An 18,558-nucleotide genomic window follows, 5' to 3' on the forward strand; every position below is an offset into this window, starting at 1 on the left:
TTGAATTTCTATCCCAATACTGCCATTTTATAATCAATTTTGAGTCAAGTTTATAACATCTACTTTGTAAATATACTTTTTTCCTAAGTTTTGATTTTAGACAGAAACCTAAAAGGTTTGTGATGGAAATGGAGATAAGTAATACCACATGTCACCTATAATATTATTTCATCCGACGGGCTAAATATTAACCTTTTGTGGATCAAGTAATACTAAATATAAGTTCAGAGTATATAATTTGATAAATGTTTTAGTCATAAAAAGATTACATAAAAGTAAATTTACAACTTGTTCTGACTTGACTTGATTTGATACGTTAAATTATAAAATTAATTTTATTGTAAAATTAATCTAAAGTATTATATAAAATCGTCTCAATTTATACGTTTATTTTTATATCTTTTTGTAACTGTAACAATTCTAATATAATTTTATATACAAATCTTTTAAAAAGGGTAAAACTCACTATAAAAAAAATATTTTTTTAATTAAATTTTATATTTTTTTAAAAATTTATACGAAACTTGCACAACTTGTATTATTAATTGGAGTTTTGCTAGATATAAGCGAGTTCGTGCACCATATTGCGTACCAATGATTTTTTTTTTTTAAAAAAAATTTTTGAGAGAAGAAGAAAATCTCCTATATTATGAAAATTATTTTCGTTTTCAATTCACATCGTTTCATTAAACATATGCATTGTATATCAATATCGGTGCACGAATTGATGCACAAACTTACTTGCAAGAAGATTTTTCCTATTAATTGACATCTCAATGTCACTTTCGTAATATTAATGAAAAGCGATGTCTGATTCGAAAGCCCAACTCAGCTCCGAGCCTCCGAGCCTTACGCGGGCCGATCTGGACTCCTATAAAATCTCTCTCTCTCTCTCTCTCTCTCTAAAAGACACAGACACGCACGGGAGGCGGAGCATATTTGAATCCAGTCACCAATTACTCAGGAAAATTCGTGGGTTTCCACGGGTATGATTATAATTGTTATTATCCTCATGTAAACTACTCCTTCTCTGTTTGGGTTTTGCTTTCTAGCTTTTTAAATTCTGTTTAGGGTTTTATGTGAAGGAAAAATTATCTCTAGCTGTTAAACCATCACTGAATTAACAGTCATTCATCTGTATTTTCTATTTATTCTCTTTCAATTTTAGTTGCACTTCAAAACAAAAGCAATAGACAAGCGTAGCTATGGGTTCGTCTTCATCCGAAGTTTTTCCAAAAATGCAGGTACATATATATGTTTTGGGCTTCATTAAGAACTTTGCGTGTGTATGCACGAGTAAAACATATATACATGTGTGATTCTCATACAATATTCATACTTGTATTCGATATCAATTGCGAGTTTTAGTCCGTATCTCTGTGCAGTTTTCTGGCACATGTATTTTTTGGGGATTTATTTTGAAGTTTGCGTTTACTTATAAGAAGCATGTGTGTATGCATAAAGCTTGTGTTTCATGTATTTGATTGCGAGTTTCAATCAGTATATTTGGGTAAACGTGTGTGTATATATATACGCATCTATAATATAGTGTGCGAAGCCTGTGCGTTTGGAGTGATCAAAACCCTAAAGTTGGGCCATTTTGTGCCTACTTTCTTTGCCCTTTCCCTTTATTTACGTTTGACAAAACCTCTACTTTAAGTTGGTTTTTTAATCAAGAGCCAGAAGTTGGGGCCTTTCGCTTATGCCAAAATATGATTGTATTGCATCATGGGTGGTTATTGAGCAAGTAATACACGTTATTTTTCTAAACCCCAAATTGAAAAACTTTATAAATGATCCAAATATTTAGGAACCGTAATTAATTATGCTATTTCGTCTATATGAACATCTAACCAGAAATGTTTTTACTCTATGCTTACTCCTCAATATGAGCACAATTCTTCTTCTTCTTTGTTTTGCATTGTAATTTGAGGTTACTAATGGCAGGAAATCATGCTGGAGTTTCGTGCTGGTAAAATGTATTTTGAGGGGAAAAGGGTTGTCCCTGATAGTCGCAAAGGGCTTATTCGCATAGCAAGGGTATGCCAAGTAAAAACCCAATTGGATTTTTTTCTATGACATTCTATTTGTCTAAATCCATCTTAATTAACATTTGAACTTTTTTTCTGTTAGTCTAATTCATCTTTTGAACCTATTGTCTGGCACATCTTTTGAGAGAAAAATCTATCTTAATATTTGTGTCAGGGGGAGGAAGGCTTGGTCCATTTTCAGTGGATTGATCGGACAAAGAATATTGTCGAAGATGTATCCTAGTTCTCACCTTTTTTTCTACTGGCTGCTATTACGAAAATTTCATTCACTTGAATTCTTGGTTCTTTCTGTGAAACAAATATGTGTCTCCGAACTTTTGATACATTTTATGTTTCGGTACTCACTTTGTTTGGTTTATGTACTTACAATCACCTGAGAGATTGCGTAGGCATTTGTGATGAACCTTTTCTTGTATTATGGTAAGTCTATTTTACTAATTTCAATTTATTATCATCATTAACAGTTCTACTTTTTTGTTGGCTTTGTTTGATTTTTATTTTTATTTTTTTGTATTTAAGATCTACTGCTGATGAAGCTAGAAACTACATATATGATTTTTGTATTTATGCATGTCCATGAATTGGAAAAATGATTTTTGAAGTGGAAAATAGTTGGAGATGGCTACATATGAGTGGGCTTGTTTTACTTTTTTCTTTTTCTTTTAATGATGTGGTCAGAGGCATTATTGTTTTGAAGGGTTGTCAATTTTTTTTTTTGATAAGCAAGAATCTTTATTGAATATAATGAAACTAAGCAATACCCAAGTACACACGAAGTATACAAAGTGAGACACCTAATTACATTCTAGTAAGCTAAAAAGAACATAGGAACTCATGAACATTCCCACCCTTCAATACAATAGCAGAAAACCACTGTAAAAGGGAAAAAACAAAAAAGTTGCAGATTTCCCCCATTGCGTGCTCCTTGTTGTTAAAACCACTGAAGGTTTGTAATCATTATTTAGTGTTTATTATATTCACGAAATAAGTAGTGAACTGATTCTCTCTTCTTTGTTTCTTCTATGGATGTAGAAATTGACACTGGGATTCAATGCTTTCACTGTTATTAGATTACATTCTCATTATTTTTCTAACGGTGGTTTCACATTATTTCTTATTCCTTGCCTTTGCCTTGGTAAGTCTGTTGTATGTCTCCCCCCTACCCCTGTTATCCTCTTTAAGCTCTAATTCGTATTCAACTCTTTCTTTAACTGTTTCTTATGCGGCTATTGTTCATAAATTTCTAGATTTTCCTTGACACGTTCTTGTAGGATCAAATAGTATTTCCTGATGAGGCATTTTTTGAGAAGGTATATCACTATGTATTCAATTGTTTTGCTTTTGCAGTCATGGTATGTTTGAGTATATTAGTGATCATAAGTGATGCCATTCATGGTTTACTCAGGTTAATGTTTCATCAGGACGGGTGTACATATTGAAGTTCGATAGCGACGACAGGAAGTTCTTTTTTTGGATGCAGGTCAGGTTCATTATTTATATTTTTCTTTCTTTTCTCCTTTTGTTTGTTGTTAGCTGAGCCGCTAGTTCTATGATTTGATATCCTGTTCCTTAAATTGGTTCCAGGAGCCTAATGCAGATGGTGATTCACAATTATGCAGTGCAGTCAATTACCACCTCAATCAACCAATAGGTATATAATGGCTTATTTAAGTTCAGCTATCTATTTGGCATTGGCTACATGGATCTTCTTATGTGATTCTTACTAAAGGCCATATTTTTTATCAAACACAGTTTTATCATTTTTTGCTTCTTTACTGAATGCACATGTTTTTGGGTTACTATAAGTTTTGAATGCCTCTAAACTAAAATAAACCATAGCATTGACTGTTGTGAACTTGTTGTCATGTTGTTATCCATGAGTGGACCCCAAAACCCAGGCAGAATGCGCAGAAGCATCTTTTTTTCTTTTCTTTCCCTTTTCTGCTGTTTGTCAAACATCCTCTCTTTAGCCTTGCGTATCCTGTTGAAAAGTTCCCTTCCCATCCTGCCAATAGCATATCTTCCTTGATTTGTATTCTTTGCAAATATATCATAGTAGCGCATGTTTGACACTTAAGATACCCGATTTTAATTCCACCTGGACTTCATATTTTTGTTTTGGATGCCATAGATTATTTTAAACAATTTCCACTGTTTAATGACCATTTAACCTGCTTGCCCTGATTATCTGCTCAATTCCGAAAGCTTTTGTCGTTTACAACTTTTCTTGCTGTTTTAGCAGAGTTCCCTGGTGAAGAAGATCCTGATCCTTCTGTTCCTTTACAAGTTTCTGAAGATATGGTCGAAGATGATATTTCATCAAGGTACAGTTTTTATAGTAAAAAAATATTATTTTTCAAGTAATCATATCAAATAAAAAGGGGTTCTCTTAACATGATTAGATGGGCAAATATTAATAATCAATAACCTTGGCGCCGAAAAGACCAATCACTCTTGATTACTGGTTAATTGGGTCTGGTGAAGAGTTCAATTGGATGGGGTTCAATTTGACAGTCTACAATGAGTTATGCTTTAATAGCTTCACCTTAGCACGTGTATAAAGAAGATTGGATTTTTTTTCAGTATCTATTCATTGTTCTAGCTGATTCAATGGGCATGGTTTACCCAGGAATGAATAGTTTTTTATCAGAGTGATTTTCTTTTTCAGTTTCTATTCCTGTTTGTGGCCCTATATCACATGGAGCGTGCTTCCAACTGCCTATTATTTTTCAGATATATTAGAAAAGGAAGCCATATATTTTATGGTTGAACATTAATTTTAATATCCAATATTCTGATTAGTATGAAACTGCTTCAAACAAAACGGACAATCAACCCCACTTTTGTGGCCTCTCTGCTGCCCTCCATCCAGGGCCCTCTTGAAGGGCTCTCTAGCCTGTAAGGATGCTATTACGAACACACACAAGTAGAGAGTGCCAACCTCTGGTCTCCTCCCTCTTTACCCTTTTTTGCTTTAAAAGAAGGGCTACAGCAGCTAGCTATACGAGTTTTTAGTTGATAAATGTAGCATTTAAATTTAATGGTGGCTGGGTAAAGATTTTGGGATGCAATTTGTAGATGCTCTTCCATCTTTTGTACAATCTTCAAGACTGGCATTGCTTTGAGAGTGGTGCCCCATGTTAAATGTGTAGCGTTTAGCTACAAAAGTTTAAAACGGCGTATTAGTAGCCATAGAAAGCAGTTGATTCCTTTGAAGCTACCTGGACTGATATGGATAACATATTGCACAGCTAACTAAAATTAGTTTGATTAAAATTTTCAATTTGCTGGACATTACTTCGATTCAATCTTGATATTGTGATTTCCAGGGCTGGAAACTTGGTAGGCCCAAACTTGGGTGTGGATGTAACTAGTGAAGTCACCTCTTCATCTGGACCAGTGAAATTGGAGGACCTGCAACGAATCTTGAGTAACATTGGGCCTGCAGGTATAAAGCTGTCTCCTTAAAGAAGGCTTTCATATATATATTTTGCCTTTAATGGTCTAAAATCTCACACTTCAGTTATGTGATTATACATGGCAGATAATGCTGAAGATTCGGATGGAGGTGATAATTTGCTTTCCATTCTCTCACAATCTCTGGTATCAGCTTGAATATAAAGAAGTTTTTCAATCCGTGCTAGCCTTTGAAGCTGTATAGCATAGAGTTGTTCCCATGTTGGAGATTTCTTAGGACCAGCAATTGCATTTATCTCAACTATGCAGTAGTTGCTGATTAAATCAAATAACTTAATACGAGAAAAAGAACAATAAATAGAGAACCAAAAAAAAAAAAAACAGTGAGTTGTGTTAGTTGGTCTGAGGAATTCTTTAGCCAGATCAAAAGTCATAGAATGATGCCTCCACCAGAACTTTTGTTCAGAACTTGTTGGGGTGGAGGCTTACTGGGGTGGAGCCACTTTGAGCACTTCCGCACTTCCTGAGAACGCTCTACATCTTTCTTTATGGTGTGCTGGTGTTTTCTTTGCTCCGTGTGAATCCTTGTCCTGGTTGTTCACCAGATTTCCCTTTGCAGATGTGTGTGAGAAACCTTTGTTGAAGTAAAGCTATTTGTGACACATTTAAAATCTAAAAAGGCAGTGAACCCCTCTAATATTATGACTACAACCCCATCATTTTCTGCTGTAGACTGATAATATATAATTTTCTCTCCGTACACTTTTCTCCCTCTGTTTTCTCATGCACGTTTGAAAAATATCACGCTGTTTGGTTTTTCTTCGTCGATAGTGTTCTGTTAATGGTGAAATAAATCTTGAGATTGGTGTTAACTGCTTCATATTCAATATGGGTTATCCCATAGAAGTGGTTATTGAATCCAAAAGATTTATTCTGTCAAAAGGGGGTGGTGGATCAGTGCGAGTCACCGAGAGAAGCTGGAAGATGGATCATACAGTGATTCTGGGAGCATCATCAATGCATTGGCTGAGGAAGGTGTTAGAGGAAAGTTTAAGAGAGGGGAAGAAGGAGGTGTATTCAGCAACTAGAGATGGCTACTGCAGTCTTATTGCTCAATGATGCACAAACCATAGAGGAAGATATCTTGAAGTCTCTGAATATAACCAGGGGGGAGGAGAAATGTACTGTGCATTCCAGAAGGAAATAATGGGTGGGGTTGGAGGAAAATGCGGGAGGCATTGTTTGAAAGTGGTAGAGAGGTCTCTGTTAATGGAGGAGCTCAGGTGAACATTGGGAAGGAGGCAGTGAAGTTTCAGGCACGGACGTATAGGAGGCCTTATCCTCGTCGTTGCCGAAAGCTATGAGGAAATAGGAAGATGGAGTGACATTTTCTTACAGGAGACAAGGGAGGTGGAGTCGAGACGCAATTCCGAACCATACCCATGGCAGGAAATCCGCGGCGTGTCAGGAGGCGTGGGAAGTGCGAAGACTACTGATGGAGATGCAAGGCCAGCTATGGTATCTGCAGAGAGGTATGGCTGAAATTGTGGCATTTGTTGTAGGGTTTAAAGAAAACGAAGACACGGAAGTATTAAAAAGGAATTTGGGGCGGGTTGGAGATACGGGTGGATTAAAAAAGTATGGGGGGGGCTGGGCCTAGTAAAACCCGGAATGAGGCCCATCAAAAGAGTAAACAAAAGGGGCGGGCCGTTTGGAGGAAATTAAATGGGCAGACTCAGCCCAAGTTACAACGAGGCCCGTCCTCTTCAGCAGGGGCTGGGCCATCCCAGCTCAAGGCCCAAACGGGCGGGCAAGGACCCGGGTGTGAAGATCCAGCCCAGAGACGCGAGCATCACAGCGGTGTGACACCCAGCCTCAGCTTTGTGCCGAAAAGTCTACAGATGGTGGAGGTAGCACAGAAACTGCCGACGACAGCTGTAGAGATCGCTGACGAGGTCGCCGACGAGGCGTCACAGGTGTTCTGTGCACAGAAGGAGTTCGAAATCCGGGAAAATGCGACCCAGATTTTACCGACATCTATGGAAGGCACGGGGTTGGATCCAGCGAAGTTATCTGTCAGACCCTTAGAGATTTCTGAGTCGGAGGTTGGGGATGAGGAGTCCGAGGACCTCATGCACTCGGTGGAGGATGATTTAGTTCTCTTTGAGTCGTGTGATCAGTTGGGTTTAGAGGAATTTTCTGTGGGGGAGGATTTTCAGAATTTCCAGAGTAGCAATCCTATCCCATTGAACTATTGTTTTCCAGATCAAGCTTCAGACTGGGTATTACATAAGGTGAAAGAGATTCAACATTTTGTGGGGATTAATTGCGAGGGGTATGAAGTGCAGTTCATAGCATTGTTAACTGCTATGGAAGCTGGGTATCAATAGAAAAGGAAGGGGGACTTGAAGCAGAACGGGAGCTCAAAAGGTTGATGTGGTCGATGAACTCGGAGGGTAGTCCTAGTAGGAGTAGGGTAAAAGGGAAGGGGCCGTTTGTTCATAAATGAAGCCAAAAATTGTCTTGGAATGTCCGCGGTCTTAATGAGGTGGAAAAGCGTACTCGAATTCGACACTCACTTCGTGAGTGGAAAGCGGACATCGTTTGTTTACAAGAAACGAAGCTGAAGTTAATCAATAGGAGGATTGTGAGGAGTATATGGAGTAATAATTATGTAGATTGGGTGTATTTGGCTTCTTCGGGGGCATCGGGAGGAGTTATAATGTTATGGGATAGGCTGGTGATGGAGAAAGTTAAGGATTACATAGGGAAATATATGGTGGCGTGCTCTTTTAGAAGTGTGGCGGATGGTTTCTTGTGGGCTTTTACAGGGGTTTATGGGCCCAATTTAGACGTGGATAGAAGATTATTGTGGGATGAGCTAGCTAGGGTTCATTGCTGGTGGGAACTCCCTTGGTGTATTGGGGGTGATTTTAATGTTGCTCGATTCCAAAGTGAAAGTTTTGGAAATAGAAGATTGAGGCCAGCAAACTTGGAGTTCTCAGAGTGCATCTTCGACTTGAATTTGATAGATCTACCACTAGCAGGGGGCCTTGCTACATGGTCTGATAATCATACATGGACTCGATTGGATCGTTTCCTAATTTCACCAGAGTGGGAAAGCCAGTTTCCGGACATATGGCAAAAGCGTTTGGGCCGGTTAACCTCGGATCATTGGCCTATCTTGCTGGATTGTGGAGGCATTCAGAGTGGTAGACGGTATTTTAAGTTCGAGAATATGTGGTTAAAATCAGAAGGTTTTGTGGAGAGGGTAAAACAGTGGTGGATTTCTTATCAGTTTGAGGGTACACCCAGCTTTATTTTTGCAAATAAGCTAAAAGTTTTAAAAGAGATTTAAGAATATGGAATAAATAGTCTTTCGGCAATGTGGAGGAGAACAAAAATACCAAGTGGATGGAAATACAGGAGGGGAGGCCTCTTACTGAAGAAGAACAAGCATAGAAAACTTTGTTGGGCGCAGATCTTGAGAGGATAATCTTGCAGGAGGAAATGTCTTGGCGCCAAAAGTCAAGAGCATTATAGTTAAAGGAAGGGGATCGAAGCACGAGGTTTTTTCATAGTATTGCAAACTCGCATTATAGTTAAAGGAAGGGGATTGAAGCACGAGGTTTTTTCATAGTATTGCAAACTCGCATAGAAGAAACAATAACATTGAGGTGTTGAAAATTGAGGGGGTGGAGTGTAGAGAAGAAGAGGTTATCAAAGAACATGTGGTTGATTTTTTTGAAAAGATACTTACTGAACAGTAGGGGTGGAGGCCTACTCTTGATGGGTTGGTGTTTAACATTATTGAACCAGAGGATGTGGTCAGGATGGAGAGGGCTTTTGATGAGGAAGAGGTTCTTAATGTAGTAAGAAAAATGGTAAAAGACAAGGCTCCCGGACCTGATGGTTTCTCTATGGGCTTCTTCCAAGAATGCTGGGAGGTGATTAAAGAAGATCTTTTGAAGGTGTTTCAGGAGTTGTTCTCGTTTGGAAAATTTGAGAAAAGTCTTAATTCCACGTTCCTTGCATTGATTCCTAAAAAGGCCGGGGCTATTGAGATCTCAGATTTTCGGCCTATCAGCTTAGTAAATGGAGTATACAAGATTATCTCAAAAGTGCTTGCAAATCGCTTAAGTGAGGTTCTAGGAAAAATTGTGACTAAGCCTCAAAATGCCTTTGTTAAAGGAAGACAGATCCTCGATGCGGTTCTAATTGCCAATAAATGTTTGGATAGCAGATTGAAGGATGGAAACTCAGGTATTATGTACAAGCTGGATATGGAAAAGGCGTATGACCATGTTAATTGGGACTTCCTCATACATCTATTGGGTAGGTGTGGTTTTGGTGAAAGGTGGAGGTCTTGGATTAGGTGGTGTATCTCTACGGTACGGTTTTCTATATTGATTAATGGTAGCCCTGAGGGTTTCTTTCAGAGTTCTCGTGGTCTGAGGTAAGGGGATCCGTTATCTCCTTTACTTTTTGTTATCGTGATGGAAGCACTAAGCAGGATGATCTCGGCCTTGTCGGCTAATGGTTTTGTTAGGGGTTTCCAAATTGGTTCTCCAACCAGGAATATTACTACTATCTCTCATTTGTTGTTTGCAGATGATACACTTATTATGTGCGAAGCTGATCGAGACCAAGTGCGGGCTGTAAAGACGTGTCTACTGTGTTTTGAAGCAGTGTCTGGTCTAAAAGTGAACTATGATAAATCTGAGTTGGTTCCGATTGGAAAGGTTCAGAATATTAGGGAGTTGGCTGACACGTTGGGTTGTAAGATAAAGTCTCTTCCTATGACTTACCTGGGATTACCTTTGGGTATAGCTCCGAGGGCACGCTCGATTTGGGACACAGTAATTGAAAAAATAGAAAGGAAACTGGCAGGGTGGAAGAGAATGTACTTGACAAAAGGGGGTCGGATTACTTTGATTAAAAGCACACTTTCTAATCTACCTACTTATTTCTTATCTTTATTCCCTATTCCGGCAAGTGTGGCGAGTCGTCTTGAGAAGTTACAGAGAGATTTTTTGTGGGGTGGAATGGGAGACGAGTTTAAATTTCATCTGGTCAAATGGGAGAAGGTATGCCATCCTATCTCTAATGGCGGTTTGGGTATTAGAAATATGCGGTTGTTTAATCGGGCGTTACTTGGTAAATGGCTGTGGCGATATACCAAGGAGCCAGAGGCCCTATGAAGAGCTGTGATAGAAAATAAATATGGTGGTTTAGGGGAAGGTTGGTGTACTAGAGAAGTTAGAGGGACACATGGAAGGGGGCTATGGAAGTATATTAGAAAAGGGTGGGAGGTTTTTTATCGACACACGAGATTTCAGGTGGGTTCAGGTGCCACGATCAGATTTTGGAAGGATCCATGGTGTGGTAACAGTAGACTCCAAGAGTTGTTTCCTATTCTCTTCCAGATAGCAAGTGCCAAAGAAGCTACAGTGGCGGAGGTTATGGGAATCTCAGAAGGGGGGATTCACTGGAATATCAATTTTAACCGGGCGGCACAGGATTGAGAGATGGAGATTTTTGCAGAGTTTTATAGTTATCTATACTCTTATAGTCCTAATATCTAGCATGAGGATAGTCTCTGGTGGATTCCTACAGGAAAAGGGGTTTTCACTGTTCATTCCTATTATAAGGTCCTTGCACAAGTGCCAGGGGCACAGTTTTCCTGGAAAAGGCTCTGGCGACACAAGGCCCCTCCAAAAGCTTCTTTCTTTGTGTGGACAGCGGCATTAGGCAAGATTCTTATTACAGATAATCTGAGAAAGAAGAGGATAATCATCGTAGACTGGTGTTGTATGTGTAAAGGAGGAGGTGAGGCGGTGAATCATTTACTCTTGCATTGTGAGGTAGCCAGGACGCTCTGGAATGAGGTGTTTAAAAGAATGGATCTCGCATGGGTTATGCCGGAATCCGTGGTAGATATATTGGCGTGTTGGACATTTATCCGAGGTGTGCATCAGATCAAAGAGATTTGGAAGATGATTCCTATTTGTATCATGTGGTGCCTGTGGTAGGAGCGAAATGAGAGGACGTTTGAAGACAATGAGAGATCGATGGAAGAACTAAAAATTTTCTTTTTTAGGACTCTTTGTACTCGGGCCATTGCTGTGGACTTTAGTGGCATGGAACTTCATGATTTCTTAGTTTCTAACGTGCCTTTGTAAATAGGGCATACATTTTTGTAACTGGCAGTTGTTGCCTTTTTGTTAATAATACTTATTTTACTTATAAAAAATAAATAAATAAATATTATGACTACATTAATTGCTGCGGAAAAGTGTCTTTTTCACACTCCACAACCACAAAACATACATTATCTGGTGGAAATAAAAAGAAGCAAGACCTATTTATATTTTTCATTTATATTGGCCCTTAAGTCCTCCAGAAACAATTCTGTGCACGCCAATGAGCTCTAGCTTAAAGTGCTTACTATCCTTGTAAGAGTAACAGTGGGTTTAAAAATCACAGGGGGTCTTTATAACTTGCAGATACAAAAAGGAAAGCAAGTCCGATCATCATATTCCCCATATGCACATCTTTTTTTCCTGTAATTTATTACTGATGCTTCTGCTCGTGCCTTTTGATTCTTCTTCTTCTTTTTTAAGATTATTGAAATATTGATTGTACTGTAAGAGTATTATTACCTGGTGGCAGTTCAAATTTAAAAATTAGGTTGCGGGATGTTGATTTCCTGTGATATGCCTTATTGGCCAGATCATCTCTATTGATTTCCTGGTAGCATAATTGGGTTAAATTTATCTGGAAAAACATGCAAGTAGGATCTACAAATGAGTTTATAAACCTGGAAGTAGGTTAAATTTATACCAACTACATTTTTACTTTCATTATCAAAGGGGTTTAATTTCGTCTTTCCTTTTGTTGGTTAGGCTTGGGACTGAGAGATATTTTGAAGCCTGATTTGATAATGCCGTTGATTGAAACATTGCCATTGGAACAGTGTTTAACATCATACTTACCTGAGGTATACGGTTGTCATCTGATAATCCTTTACTGCAGTGTTGCTCCATTTTACGAGTTTTTGTGCTTATGTCATTGCAGGGTCAATGGACTCCAGAGGATATATTGGAGTTGCTGCAGAGTCCACCTTTCTGCCAACAAGTGGATTCATTTACTTATGTGAGTATTTGTAGGCCCATCTAGTTAGCTTCTTATTTTTGCAAGATGTTTAGAATTCTTGAGGATAACCTTCGTTTGTTTTTGTTATCTTGCATAGGTGCTTCGAACTGGACAGATAGATTTGTCTCAGTTTGGTATTGACCCAAGTAAATGTAAGTCGTTATGTTCCAGAATCTCTTAGGGTTGATTTTGATTCCCAAGTTTAATTTACAATATCGTGTATAGCACGTCCTTCATTTTCAGTTTTGGATGGACAATTGTGAGGGTGACATAAAGCATTGTAGGTCTGGGTTATTTACTTGTTTTAGTGCTTTGATGTTGAGAACAGTCCTTGAAACGGCCTGGCAGTTTGTGTTTGTTAAAAAAACCATCTTCTGATCAAAACATGTAAATAGCTGATGCTGTTTTTTGTTTCTGTTTTCACAACTCATTACCTAAATGAATGGAAAAAGAGAAGTCAAGCATTAGGAAAATTCATGTTTATCACGGTTGTCTTACCTTGTTTATGAGTGGGATTATGCCATCATTATTTGATTTATCCACTCATTAAGTACGCTATCATGTCTTCTTATTGTCTTTCCTCTTCTCTTACAGATAAGCTCACTGTTTTATCCTTTCTCGAGGCACTTGAGGATTCTGTTGCCGGGTCATCAGATTCCGAGGAGTCAAGGCAAGACGACAAGGACTTGAGACCTCAATCATGTAAGCGGAGTGACTCCATGGATGAGTCCCAATAGCGGAGGCAGTTTTATGCATCCCCTGTTAGTTTGTTTTCTCCTTGATTGTTTTTTGGCAAGTGAGACTTATCTTCTCACTTACCACCGACATTTTTCTTCATGGGAAAAAGGGGCATGGCTGTTGGGGAAGAAGCAATGAAAGGTATTGGTTTTAGTTTGCTTTCATAACTCCTCTGTACACATATCTATAAATCCTCAGATATTTCTTCTTCTTCCTTTTTTTTTCAATAAACAATTGAATTTTATGTTACATTAAAGTCATTATACGCATGTGACCTTGAAATAGCTTGGATTTTCCTTTTTTTTTTTTTTTTCTCGATACATCAAGATTGGACATTCGAGTAATCGGATTTAGAACTAATTAACTGGCAGAGGAGAGTAACTTGTAACATAAAAAAATTAAAGATTCATAATTTATCACTAGTCACAAGATCAAACTAAATACACCCGTTTCTATAAGGTCTCAAACAGTCTGAACACAAATTATATTGCAAGAGTTATTCTATTCTCAAATTTTGCGTCGAGCAACATATCCAAATTACTTAAATGGTAAAATTTGAATTGTAATATTGAATTAAAATTTTTTTTTTAAATCAAATTATATCACGAAAGTATTTTATTAGGTGTATTATCCACGTTGACTTTATAACTAAAATTTTTCATGTTGCAACTAAAACGTTGTAATAGGTTGATGGTTGATGCAATAGGTTGTACCTGCAAAGGCCATTAACATAAATCAAACATCAATGCTAATGCTTTTGCTGCTTGCTGCAATAGGTTGCACCTGCAAAGGGCATAAACATAAATCAAACAGCCTGGAAACAATCTCAATTTAGGTGTACTGTCCCCGAAGGAACCATTCGTTCTCAGCCCTTTAATTCTAGTGGGGCCATATTATTTGAAGCAACACTTTCCCAGTCGATGCTTTGCGGGTGAAATGCGGTTGTTAGGCCTCTTTTGTTTTACATGAAATCATTCATTGTCCTAATAGTTTAAATTGGTGGAAATATATAGATTTAATTTATATTATATTCTTAATACTCCTCCTCACATGTGTGTCAAACTCTCTATCAATGAGTATATCTAATATATGGAATATTTAATTAAATGAAATAAAGTGTAAAGATGGATTCAATCCCAAGAACTTTACTTTGAAACCATGTAAAATCACTATTTTTTTCAAAAGATTAAATTGATAAAAAAAAATTATTAATTTGTATTAAATTTTTAATGGCATAAACAAACCTTCAAACAAAGACGAAAGATATCCCTTTTTTAGGTGATATGCAAGACTTATGATCATAGGTCTTTGCCAACTCTCACACGAATACTCGCGCGTATTTACTAATTACTCTACTGTTAACAATAACATACAATACTCTGTTATGTATTTACTAAAGTACCTGTTAAACCTAAAAATCCCCTTAAAGCTTTAGGATTCTTAGGTTTAGGCCACTCTATCATGGCTGTAATCTTTTGTGGATCTGCTTTGACTCCCTCTTTGGAAATAACATGGTCCAAATACTCCACTTCCCTACAGCCAAAAACACATTTTAAGGCCTTAGCATACAACTGATGTTGTCTCAAAACTTCTAGGACAGCCTTTAGATGCCCTACATGCTCTTCAACAGATTTACTATATACAAGTATGTCATAAAAAAAACTAACACAAATTTCCTGAGATATGGCCGGAATATCCCATTCATCAACCCTTGAAAGAAGGATGGAGCATTGGTGAGCCCAAAGGACATCACTAAAAGCTCATAATGCCCCTCATGTGTACAAAAGACATTTTTGGGCACATCTTCAAGCTTCATCCTGATTTGATGGTAGCTCGATTGCAAGTCAAGTTTAGAAAACAACTCAGCACCATTAAGCTCATCCAATAACTCATCTATACTAAGAATGGAAAACTTATATTTGATAGTATCTTTGTTGAGAGCCCGGTAATCAATGCACATGCACCAACTCCCATATGCTTTCCTCACCAAAAGGACTGGTGAAGAGAATGGACTTTGACTTGGTTGGATGATCCAGACCTTTACCATTTCCTTGACCAGCTTCTCAATCTCTTCTTTCTGATAATAGAGGTATCGATAGGGCCTAACACATGTCGGTTTAGCTGCTTCTTGGAGTTGGATCTGGTGGTCGTGACTCCTGGGGGGTGGAAGTCCATTGGGTTCAGCAAACACTGTTTTGAAATCATTCAAAATAGCTTGTAAGGCAGGCTCTACTGGTGCTCCTCCTGGACTGTCACTGATCTCCATAAATTGCAACCATATTTCTCTTCCTTCTACAAGGGCAGCCTTGCTCAAACTGTGTTCTTCCTCTATGGCCTTCTCGGGTAACCTCAAGCCCTGCAGAAATAAATTCTCCCTTTCCACAAAGAAACTCATACTTAAATCAGTAAAGTTTCACTGAATAGTTCCCAAACTTCTTAACCAATCTACCCCTAATACAACATCACACCTTCTTCCTAGGGTTAATAAGAACAGATTGGCTAAAATGTTACAATTTTGCATCTTTAAAAGAACTGTCTTACAGCAACCAAGGCAAGGAAGGGTGTCTCCATTAGCAACTTGGACTGCCAAGTGGCCTTTTTCCACTGGTAGTTTTGCCCTCCTTGTTACATCCACATCAATAAAATTATGCGTACTACCGGTGTCAATGAGAACAATAACTGAACACGTACCAATTTTTCCAACTAACCTCATAGTTTTGGGAGAATGTTCCCCTGCAATGGCATGCAGGGATATGCCTAATAGTTCAGCTTGCTGAACTACAGGTATGGCCTCTGTATTGGGCTGGTTAAAGGTATTTTCTTCTTCCAATTCCTCTTCTTTTTCCCCTTCAAATTCCATTCCTTCTATTAAGTATAGCTTTGGCATGCTGCATTTGTGTCCTTGATGGTACTTTTCATCACAAAATAGCACAGATATTTATCCCTTCTTTCTTGCATTTGGTTGGTACTTATATGCTTTATGGGATAAGGATTTCTTCTTTGGAATGGTGACTTAGGTCTCGGGTTTTGGGGGGCTGGAAGTCTCAGTACTAGGTTTGGGGCTTGTAATCTGGGTATGGGATTTTGTCTAGGTAATCTGATAGGAGTGGGCTTGAATGAGGGTGCATAAGGGTTATTTTGGGCTTGAGTGTTTCGGTAAGGGTACTGTTTTTTGGTCACTTCTTCTTCTTATAGTCGAGCCAAACCAAAAGAAGCAACAAGAGTATTTGGTTTGAACATGGTAACAATAATTCGCAATTCATCTTTTAAACCACTTAGAAAAGTACTTATGTGAAACTCTTCACTTGCCCCACTTATTTTGTTGGACAGGATCTCAAAAGCAGTTTGGTAATTTTCTACACTCCCTGTCTACCTCAATTTGGTGAATGTACCCACTAGATCCTCATATGCCGAAGGCCCAAATCTGGTGCAGAGAGCCTCCAATAAGTCACCCCATTTTGTGACTGGGCTTGATTCTTTCAGCCAATAGTACGAAGTCAGCACCTTTCCTTCCATGTGAAAAGAAGCGATCTCCAGCTTGTGATCCTTCGGAGTCTCAAAATAATTGAAGAACTGCTGCGCCTTCAAGATCCATTCGCTGGGATCCCCCTCATTGAAGTGAGGGAAGTCCAACCGAAGAGATCGAGCCTGGATCCCCCCCGTGTCCATCAAACAGAGGATTAGCATTCACTTTTGCATTGTTAGAAGTCCCTTCCCCTGAGCAGAGTTTAGTTGTAATTTGTACCAAGCTGTCATAGCTTGATGCTAAATTATTGAGTTGCTACAACACTCCTTCTATTAGCATTCCATTCCTGGATTGCTCTTCCTTCAATGCAGCAGTTGCCCCTTGTAGATTGTTTACTATTTCTGATAATTGTGATAGTAATGTTCCCTCAGCCATGTCGTAGGAATGCGGCCTTGAGACCAATTTGTTATGGTCAAGGAAGTGTACTTAGATAAGTTATGGCAATTCGAGGAGCCAGACACTCCAATGTTGCACTCAGCAATATGAGATTCAAACTAATGATTTTCCATTCATAATACTCTGGCCTTTTGTAGGTGTTTACAGACTTGCAATTAATCAGGAAATAACTAACCCACTTCACACGGACTAGAGCGTTAACAAATAACAACCAATCATGGCCCATTAACTATAATGTCCCATTGACTTGGTCTAGACTCAACTGAATTAAAGAACATACATAACATAAAATACCGTTTAACAATTTAAGTAATTCCCTAACATACGTAGCCCTACTAACACTTAAACAATTTGGGCGTGTAACACCCACAACCATTACCGAAGAAAAAAATAGGACTTTATATAGATAATAGAAGGAATCGGAAGAAATGACAAACAATAGCTATATATATATGTGAATCCTACATACAAAACAAAGAAAATGCACCAAATGCCTCTCCTCTCACCCTTATTCTCATAACAAAATGAACAAAAAATAAAAAAGGAAAAACCTAGGGTAGAGATTCAGAGGAAAGTGCGTGAGGAGGAGGCAAGGGACGACATTTCCACAATGGGGGTAGAGATTCAGAGGCAATCGGCAGGGAGTTAGTGACTGGCTAGCAGGGGCTACGCCGTTGAGGGATTTTGTTTTTCCTAAAAAAACAACGATGCCATTTCTTGGGTAGAGTAGAAACTAAAAAGGTTGTGAATATAAAACGACATTGTTTTCCTCTGGGCTCTGGCAGCAGCAAGTGCCAAACAACACCGTTTTCCCTCTTTTTTTGGTTTTTTTTCCTAAACCCTATTTCTTAAAACCCTAAATTTAATTTTAGTCTTAATCTTTGTGTTAGGCTTTTAACCCTAAGTTAGTATTGATTAGTAACAATTAATTATTTAAAACCACTTGTATTGTATTGTATTGTTCAAAAATTAATTAGAATTTATTATACTAGTGTTATTATACTTTGGTATTACATGTACTATAAGTCTATAATGTTATTATACATTATTATAAATAGACTTGTACTATAAGGGTTTAAATACAATTATTAATATTTATACTTGTACTATAGTATTGATTATTAAAAATTACATATTATATACCATTGTATTACATGTTATTAACTCATTATACTTTTACTATACTAGTCTCTAACTTACTTCTATTAATAATTAAAGTATAATATGTATACTTTCACTATACCTTAGTTATTATACATTAGGGCTCGTCTGGAT

At 38.0% G+C, this 18,558-nt stretch overlaps 2 protein-coding genes across 3 annotated transcripts; both read left to right on the forward strand.

Moving 5' to 3' along the window:
- Positions 1-902: 902 nt before the first annotated feature.
- LOC108989529 (26S proteasome regulatory subunit RPN13) lies at positions 903-13,642 on the forward strand. Of its 2 annotated transcripts, none has more exons than XM_035690931.1 (14): positions 903-986; positions 1,169-1,244; positions 1,948-2,040; positions 2,206-2,265; positions 3,323-3,361; positions 3,457-3,531; positions 3,636-3,702; positions 4,294-4,375; positions 5,381-5,499; positions 5,596-5,619; positions 12,374-12,468; positions 12,546-12,623; positions 12,721-12,775; positions 13,218-13,630. In XM_035690931.1, exons 2-14 carry the CDS (start codon positions 1,206-1,208, stop codon positions 13,358-13,360), a joined length of 969 nt encoding a protein of 322 aa, XP_035546824.1. In that variant the 5' UTR covers positions 903-986; positions 1,169-1,205; the 3' UTR covers positions 13,361-13,630. The 2 variants fall into 2 exon arrangements, with proteins under 2 accessions (XP_035546824.1, XP_018818706.1); XM_018963161.2 differs by having other exon boundaries at positions 905-1,014; positions 13,218-13,642.
- Positions 5,628-17,710, forward strand: LOC108989530. The gene is made up of 2 exons (XM_018963165.2): positions 5,628-8,026; positions 17,700-17,710. Exon 1 carries the CDS (start codon positions 7,109-7,111, stop codon positions 7,856-7,858), a length of 750 nt encoding a protein of 249 aa, XP_018818710.1. The 5' UTR covers positions 5,628-7,108; the 3' UTR covers positions 7,859-8,026; positions 17,700-17,710.
- The last annotated feature ends 848 nt before the right edge of the window (positions 17,711-18,558 follow it).

Source organism: Juglans regia, chromosome 6, assembly GCF_001411555.2.
Source record: "Juglans regia cultivar Chandler chromosome 6, Walnut 2.0, whole genome shotgun sequence".
In the NCBI taxonomy this organism is placed as follows: Eukaryota; Viridiplantae; Streptophyta; class Magnoliopsida; order Fagales; family Juglandaceae; genus Juglans; species Juglans regia.

Bases quoted from the DNA above. Each gene is read 5' to 3' on its own strand.
- LOC108989529 (XM_035690931.1), top strand. From the start codon at position 1,206: ATGGGTTCGTCTTCATCCGAAGTTTTTCCAAAAATGCAG. The intron at 1,245-1,947 runs GTACATATATAT...TACTAATGGCAG, and splicing joins AAGTTTTTCCAAAAATGCAG to GAAATCATGCTGGAGTTTCG. The intron at 4,376-5,380 runs GTACAGTTTTTA...TGTGATTTCCAG, and splicing joins GAAGATGATATTTCATCAAG to GGCTGGAAACTTGGTAGGCC.
- LOC108989530 (XM_018963165.2), top strand. From the start codon at position 7,109: ATGGGGGGGGCTGGGCCTAGTAAAACCCGGAATGAGGCCCATCAAAAG.